Consider the following 8,969-nt stretch of genomic DNA (forward strand, 5'->3'; position numbering starts at 1 on the left):
TGGGGAGTGGGACCAATTATATGAAGACAAATGGGTTAACGTGTACGTTCTCCTTTAAAACCCAGTCCTAAACCCAGCAGAGATCGCTCGAGGCGCAGCAAAATAGCCGGCACATACAGGACGAAGAAACAAACCCACCTAACCCCGCGTCACCACTGTATAACGGTGGAAAGCCTGGCGTTTATTTACTGTTCAGTGCTCAGATCCGAGCTAGAGCCCGCGCCCGCCTACTATATCTGGTCATTATTTCTGTGTATTTCCATGTATGTACAAAGACCGTTCCCATATCCGTTCTAGACCGGATCTACAACCTGCAACCAAATTGATTCCAGTCTGAGCCCGCTAGTCGTCGTAGATGTTTCTCTATGCATTGTGGGAGCAGCGGACCAACACAGAGCCAGCGTTGCCATGTCCGCTTATTATAAGCGACTTTGGGCTTTTTCTGTAAAGTTGCTTGTACATATTGGTAGTTGCGGGTTGTGTTTTTTTGGGCTTGTTTCTAAAGTGTGCTTAATAGGGCGTATGTCCCAATGTTGTTAAACCAGTGGTTCTCAAACTTTGTCAAGGACCCCCAAATGTATTTGGTCTGCGGACTCAGATTTGTGTTATTAAAATGTTTAAGAAAATATTCCACATTTTTCCATTTTTCTTCAAGATCTTTGTTGCTAGCAGATAAAATAGCAGATCGGATATTTTCAAATAGCCAATGAATAATAGGGCTCCCTTCTTTTGGGCTTGTTTTCATAGACCTGGCTGCTTGTTTCTCTCGCAAAATCTGGCAACACTGAGCAAACATAGACAGCGGAGCAGTCCAGCTACAGAGGAGGATGTGATCAGGATATAATTCACATTCCACACACCCTCATCTAAGAATATGTAGCGGAACGACCGTTATCATCCACACTCAGACACACAACACAAAAAAAACTAACAATGGCTAACGGTGAGTTTTTACTATCATAGTGGGGATGGTTTAGCGTTAGTTAGTGCAGTGTCTAATGTTAGCTGTTACAACAGCCAGGGCGAAAATGGTAGCTATGGGGAAACATGAATACATGTCTGCCTTTTGCAGACAGCCAGCACGAGTCATTATGTTGTGTTGGTTGGTGGCTATATGCAATGCTGTTGGTATGTAACTCAGGGAGTGTATAGGCTAAATGTAATTTGGTTACAACCAACAGTGGTTCAACCTGTCCTGTGGGTCGGGTCCCCACATGATTTTTTTTAATGGGGGCTGGGTGTCTCCAGATGACAGTGAAATGACAATTTAAGGAAAATACCTTTTTAATACCTTTTTTTTTTTTTAAACAAGAAGGCAAAGAAAAAGACGATTACTGTATCAAAAGTAATCATCAAACTATAAGAAAATGTCAAACCTTTGCCAAATTGTCAAATAATATAAGAATATAAGAAAGAAAATTGTGGAAAATAGCAGAGGCGTTGTGAACTTGTAAATCTGTTATTTTCACAATATTTATCTGTGGAACCGAGTCTAACAAAATGTAATGCCTCAACTCATTCCAAGTGCTTATTAGGGTGGGGGGTCCCCACTTCAAATATGATTATTTTGGGGGGTCACGGCCTGAAAAGGTTGAGAACCACTGCAATGATCCATTTGGTTACATTTTGTACAATCCCAGAGTTGCAAATTGACAAATTGTAGCTTTTGTTTAATGTACTTTTACATGAATAATATTGCTCTTTTCCTTTCAGAACCTGTGAGTGTTGTGTTCAAATTATACTGCTTGTCAGTGATGACAGTAGTGGCAGCGACCTACACAGTGGCCCTGCGATACACAAGGACACAAGGATCAGAGTTGTACTTCTCTACTACTGCAGTGTGCATCACTGAAGTCATTAAGTTAATACTGAGTCTTGGGATGCTGGCAAAGTGAGTATGAAACAAATGGAAGCCATCTGTGTATGGCGTATGAAACGGTTCCTCCCAAATGCTCAAAATAAATGTATACAGTATTATGCAAGTGTTTTGGAATAGGGCTAGACCTGTCATATCATCACACATATCCTTCAAGTCGGGCAGAAACCTCCTATCTCAATATTTCAACGTTTTTTCTTTCATAAATTAATGAAGAGGTAGGGATCTACAAGTTTACAACGCGACATGTTAAAAGCTTGTAGATCTGCATTTTTTTCCATTTAAAATAAATATGGGAAAGTGTTTAAGTGTGGGTTTTATATAAATATCGAAACATAATGAAAAGTAAACAGGAGCTCGTAACTAAAATACATTGGATTGGAGTAGAACCTGCTTGGCAATGAATGATTGATTTATATTACTGTAAAGTGTTGTAAAGTGTATCATGGTAAAGAATACAAGAACGTTCGCCCCGGGTCTAATCCGGCGACCTCGGAACTGTTGCCATCAGGTATTCCTAAACGTAACCTCAGTAAAACTAGGCCTAAAACTAACCATATTCCTAAACGTAACCTCAGTAAAACTAGGCCTAAAACTAACCTTATTCCTAAACGTAACCTCAGTAAAACTAGGCCTAAAACTAACCTTATTCCTAAACGTAAGCTCAGTAAAACGTATGACTTAACCTAGCCTTATTCCTAAACTTAACCTCAGTAAAACTATGCCTAACCCTAAACTTCTTCCTAACCTTAACCTCAGTAAAACAAATACCAGAATACAAGAACTAGTGGCCCGCGGAAAAAATGGGGGCGAGTGTGTTTTGGCTTTTGGGGCGAGCGTTCCGGTTTAAGGCAGGTTTGCCAAAATATGCACCTCTAGCAGAATAAATTCAGAAATATGTTAATTGCAGTGTAGAGATACGATTGTGCAAAACATTTTTTGCCCCCAAAACGTTTTTATTTTTATTTATTTTTAAACAAGGCCACAGTGAACATGATCCAGTGATATCTGCATGGCATTCTATTGTGGCCTTGAAATGATCTTTACAGAGCTATTGTATTTAAAAGGGTATCATTCAACACAGTGTCATTGTTGCCATGTGAAATACAGTATTTCTATTTCTGCACAACAAACGGCTGGAACATGAAATTATTTGTGGCCTGTGTCTTCAAAATCTATGTTTGGACTTAGTGGCAGATAGTGGAACTAAGATTAACCCGGTTTTAGGATGCATTTGGGAAATCCAGCCCAGATCTTTTGTGCCAGTGTACGTAAGCCTCCTACATTAGCAATGAAAATTCTTTATCCTATCACAAACTGTCGGCCTTTTGGATCACACCAATATTGCTGAATGACCAGGTTAAAGGAAGTTCAGACAACACACAGTAAAGGGCTTACATAATATCTGTTCAATTGTATAGAGTATCACCATGGCCTTCCTTTCTGTTTTAACACATTTCCCCCCATGTTTCTTGCTACAGGGAAACGGGTAGTCCTAGCAGGCTGAAGAACTCCCTTGTGGAACATGTAATTAGAAGTCCCAGAGAGTTGCTGAAACTGAGCGTTCCTTCCGTAGTGTATGCAGTTCAGAATAACATGGCCTTTCTGGCCCTGAGCAACCTAGATGCAGCTGTGTATCAGGTAATGTGGCTAATCCCCATGTGTCTTTCACAGTTTCAGATGAGACTGAATGCCACGTTGACATAATTTGAGATTTTGTGAATTTTCACCTAGTTATTTCTATTTTGAATTGTTAACATCAATGCTTAACCACTTAAGCTCTATTATATACTTGAAAAAATAGCCCGTTACAAGCTTACAACACGTCGCAGTGCGATGTACCGTAAACTTGTAGATCTGCTATTTTCGCAATAAAAACAAATGCGTTTTTTGCCTTTTTAAATCTCTTAAAAAAAAAAAAAATTACATATGTTTTAAAAGCCTTTTTGATCTCCTAAGGTAGCAGCTGTGTGTATCTATTTCTATGTATGTTACTTGTTTTAATTGCCTTATCATTGTTTTGATTTGATCGATTGATTGATTGAGTATATACATAATACACATACAATCTCAAAGGGATAAAACACAACGAGACTAAGACGAGATAAGACTTATTTCCACTGTGGTCCCTTATTCCACTCCTTATTGGTTGTATAACTGCTGTTCTGCTTTATTTTATGTATTAATATTATGGACAATAATGATATCAGGTGAAAATGGTTAAGGAAAAAACGCAAAGATACCAACTGTGTGTGTGTGTGTGTGTGTGTGTGTGTGTGTGTGTGTGTGTGTGTGTGTGTGTGTGTGTGTGTGTGTGTGTGTGTGTGTGTGTGTGTGTGTGTGTGTGTGTGTGTGTGTGTGTGTGTGTGTGTGTGTGTGTGTGTGTGTACTGTGTAGGTGACGTACCAGTTGAAGATCCCATGCACAGCCTTGTGTACAGTCCTCATGCTGGGCCGCTCACTCAGCCGACTGCAGTGGTTCTCTGTCTTCATGCTTTGCGGGGGTGTGACCCTTGTCCAGTGGAAACCTGCAGAAGTCACTGGGGTCCAGGTAGAGTGTTGTGCCATGTTTAAAAAAGTCAATCTTGTGGGGCGCACTGGTTAGATGAGCGGATGCGTTGTTAGGGCCGGGTGATGTGGATAAAATCAAATATCACTGTTTTTTTCCAAAATACCTCGATATCGGTATTGTGACGATATTGTATTGTGGCAATATAGGTTTTCTTTGAAATGTAGCTAAAATAGCCGATCTACAAGCTCAAAACACGAAAACACTTTTGCCACATCATATTTGATTTTAGGTCATTTGGGATCATTTGAGATCATCATATCCTAAAGAACAGGGGAAACTGTTGCGCCCTTCTTTGTCCTTTGGTTAAGGTTGAATGCAGGTGCGGTGGTCTCAAAAATATAAAGGTAAACTGGTACAAAAAAAATTAAGACAGACTTAAGAAAAAAAAGCAAACGTTTCAGTCCTAGGACCTTCATCAGTGCTATCTATGATAGCACTGACATCATAGATAGCACTGACGAAGGTGCTTCGCCAGTGCTGACCTTCGTCAGTGCTATCATACAGTAGATAGCACTGACGAAGGTCCTAGGACTGAAACGTTTGCTTTTTTAGTCCTAGGACCTTCGTCAGTGATATCTATGATAGCACTGACTATGAGTGCTATCTATGATAGCACTGACGAAGGTCCTAGGACTGAAACGTGCTATCTATGATAGCACTGACGAAGGTCCTAGGACTGTTTGCTTTTTTAAATCACTTTGAGCATCGAGCACACCATGAGCATTTAAAATAAAGTCTGTCTAAGGAGTTTTCCTTAAATATTTTATGCAGTCAGCGAGTCTTTTTCTACCAGATCATCATATCCAAAATCTCAGACAATATCTAGTCTAATATCACAAAGTCAATATAATATTGATATATTGCCCTGCCCTGTGCGTCGTCCACACGATCGTCATGTCCCTGGTTTGATTTTGGCTGAAGTTACATTACATGTCTTCCCTCTTTTGTCTTCAGCATCCTGTCTCACTAAATCCTCGTGTATAACAAAATAAATGAATAAAAAACAAAAACTGGTTGTGATGTGTAATTTGCTCATATAGTAATACCTTTGTTGTCCCTATCTGTGCATCTGTCTGTTTCAGGTTGAGCAAAACCCCTTTGTTGGGTTCGTAGCCATTGCTGTTGCTGTCCTGTGTTCTGGATTTGCAGGTAGTGTGTTCTCACAGCTTAATCTGCTCATAAAGTACCGTAACCCAACTTAGTAGAAATGTTAAAAAGTTTTACCTATAATGACATGCAAAATAGGGAGGCCAGGGTTAATTTGGTTAAATCTTGTGTGTTTGTTCTGGTGAAGGTGTGTACTTTGAGAAGGTACTGAAGAGCTCAGATACGTCCCTGTGGGTGAGGAACATCCAGATGTACCTGTCTGGCATCGTGGTCACCCTTGCTGGCGTTTACATGACAGAGGGTGACAAGGTCCTCACGAAAGGCTTCTTCTTTGGTTACACACCATGGGTGTGCTTCGTAGTATGTAAGTGAAATAAAGCCAGTAGACTGTTCACATTTTCCCCTAGTATTTGTAGTGTTTGTATCTCACATGCTGCATTTGTTTGATTGTTCTGTGCCATGCCAGTCCTGGCCAGTGTGGGGGGTCTGTATACGTCGGTGGTGGTCAAGTACACAGACAACATCATGAAGGGCTTCTCTGCCGCGGCTGCCATCGTTCTCTCAACCGTGGCTTCGGTCCTTTTGTTTGGCCTACAGATAAGTGAGTCAGGCTTTCACACTTTGTAATTACATTATGTCATGCATTCCTAGGTTCAGGTGCAGAACCGAAGCAAAGGTTCTGCCTCACCCTGTTGGGGTTTACTTTGCAATGATGACCATATCGTTGCACATTTTCCTGCTTAGTACACAGTTACCGACTTACTAATTTGGCACAAATGATTGATTTAAAGATAGTTCGCTTGCAAGCTTCCGCAGTGATGTAAGAGGCGGAATAGTAGTTCAGACATGAACATAGTTATTTAGACATGACAGACCATCGTTCTTTCAACTGTGCCTCGATTGTCCAATCAAAATCAAGTACTCAACTAGGTAAAATGTGTAAGGTATTATTAAAAAATGCATTGCATGCATGAATAAAATAATGGGTTTGGATACATTTATCAAATGGTTGCTATGTTGTCTCATATTTCACAGCGGTCACCTTTGCCTCTGGAGCCTCGCTGGTGTGTGTGTCCATCTACCTGTATGGCCTTCCAAAGACGGACACATCCAAGTTGTCCAGGCTGGACGCAGACAAGGAATCCAAACAGAAACTCATCACGGTTTGAAGAGAACAGTGCAAGAACAGCTCTTTTTATTGGAGGACAAGCTCCATGTTACAAGGCCTTAAAGAGGCCATGTAGTGGGGCATTCCAGAGCCACACTCCCAACTTTTACTTTCAAAACAAATGCCATTGGGATTGGCTCTGAATTCAGTACATAACACAGAGGACAGCCTGTGTTTGCATGTAGGTTTATCCACCTCTGTACCTTCATGACTAATCACCTAAATCACCCACGTGGGAGTAGTCTCGCGTAGCCAGACAACTATTCCACAATGCTATATGCTATATAGAGTCTGGAACTACACCTCCCGAAATCCGAGAGAGGAAACTGGCACTTCCGTTCACGAAAATATATTTTAAAATATCTTTACATTTTATTTTCTAATTTCCATTTCTGCTAAGCAGCAAGCTAAATATACTTAGATGATTTGTATTTATATTAGGATAAATTTGCGCGACTGTAAAGATCAAACGGAAGTGGGGAGGAGGCTTCACATCCGGTTTATATTCTAATCATGATCAGAGCTTCCGAGTCCCAGACTTTATGACCGGAAACATTTGAAAATTGTGGGAGGCAACAGTCTGGCCACGCAAGACTAGCGTGGGAGTGACGAGATCAATATGTTTGTTTTAAGAAAAGTTTAGCCTTTTTATGCCACAGTTATTTAATTCAGTCTCTTTTTTATTGTTATCAAGATTTTATATTTCTTTTTGGCAAGCGATGCTAGAAAGCTGTCCCTTTTTAATTAGTTGTCCATAGTTTGAAAATACTATGAAAATACTACACAGTCACTGAAATCAATCATTATCTGGATGCTGGAGTATAGACTTTGATACGCAAATGTCAATGGCTGCCAAGTATGTCATACTGTGGATAACACAGAACTCTCACTTGCACTGCTCAACATGGAAGGCCTCAAGCAGTCTCTTGTTGTTGTTACTGAATTGTGGACTGCCAGTATGGCTGGGTAATATATCGATATTATATTGATATCATGATATGAGACTAGATATCGTCTGGGATTTGGGATATTGTTATATTGTGATATAGCAAAAGTGTTGTCTTTTCTTGGTTTTAAACACTGAGCCTTATTGTATACTTTAAACATTTGACATTTCAAAAATACCTTAAATAGCTGGTCTACAACCTCACAATGCTTTGCGATGTGAGCCTGATATTATTGTCACAATATCATCACAATATCGATATATTTAGTCAAAATAACTGTGATATTTGATTTATCCATGTCACCCAGCCCTAAAAGTCAGTGTCTTTTTTATTATTTGCTGATCACATTAGTGTTTTTAAGCCAGTACCTGGCTCATAGGAACGCCTGTGAAGTGTATAGTTGAATCACTTTGATCTTTGTGATTATCTGTTTCATCATGTTTTTACCATGTCCATTTCTGTTTGAAATAATGATTTCACTGCTTTCATTAAACAATGATGGATATAGTGTATAAGTTCAGTGTGTCAGTTCTTCTCAGTAATTACATTATAGTATACTGTAAATTAAACACATGCTGTAGAGATGGTCTTTTATAGACACCAACCACTTCTTCATTGTCATGCCTATGGGCGCTCCAAGTATTTAGAATGCTGGTATTTTAAATCTTATGCGGCCAGGTTTAGTTTTTCCAGGATCTACAATAGACCGAGAAGCGAATGAACCAACTACAGCATGTAATTGATATCAGAAAGGTCTTTATTTTTATGCTGGGGTCAATAATGTGACATTATTTTTTTATTTTATCTAAATTTTACTAGGTTAAGTATTTCGTTCTCACTTACATTTTCTGTGCCAGCGTGGCACAAGACATAATGTCAGGGGTTTATAAACCGAAGGTCTAGGTTCAAAGCTCAAATTCAACAAACAATTAAAACAACTGAAATCTAACTGGTGTGATTAAAAAAAGCTGGTTCAAATGCCTCAATAAAAAACTAAAACTACCATGAAATCAAACCATGAAAAAACACATTAACAATGGGGAAAAAGAACTAAAGGGGGGAAAAAAAACACCTAATAATAAAATGCTTAAAATAATTATGAAGTCTCAAAAAAAAGACACTAAAGAAATTGTTCAAGGTTATGTTTGACCATTTGAAAATAGATCTACAAGCTCACAAATCACAACGCATTGTGAGCTTGTAGATCTGCTATTTTCAAAAGATTTTAATACATTTTGAAAACTTGAAATGGGACTTCTGCACTTTCAGTACATTTTGATGCCAATACTTTTGAATTCCT

General features: G+C 39.2%; 1 protein-coding gene across 1 annotated transcript; it reads left to right on the forward strand.

Moving 5' to 3' along the window:
- The first annotated feature begins 799 nt into the window (after positions 1–799).
- Positions 800–8,184, forward strand: slc35a1 (solute carrier family 35 member A1). Its single transcript, XM_084082501.1, has 8 exons — positions 800–943; positions 1,714–1,891; positions 3,358–3,517; positions 4,274–4,426; positions 5,530–5,596; positions 5,742–5,918; positions 6,021–6,155; positions 6,590–8,184. Exons 1-8 carry the CDS (start codon positions 934–936, stop codon positions 6,721–6,723), a joined length of 1,014 nt encoding a protein of 337 aa, XP_083938627.1. The 5' UTR covers positions 800–933; the 3' UTR covers positions 6,724–8,184.
- Positions 8,185–8,969: the final 785 nt, after the last annotated feature.

This window comes from Gymnoscopelus microlampas (assembly GCF_963454915.1).
Source record: "Gymnoscopelus microlampas genome assembly, chromosome: 16".
Lineage (NCBI taxonomy): Eukaryota > Metazoa > Chordata > Actinopteri > Myctophiformes > Myctophidae > Gymnoscopelus > Gymnoscopelus microlampas.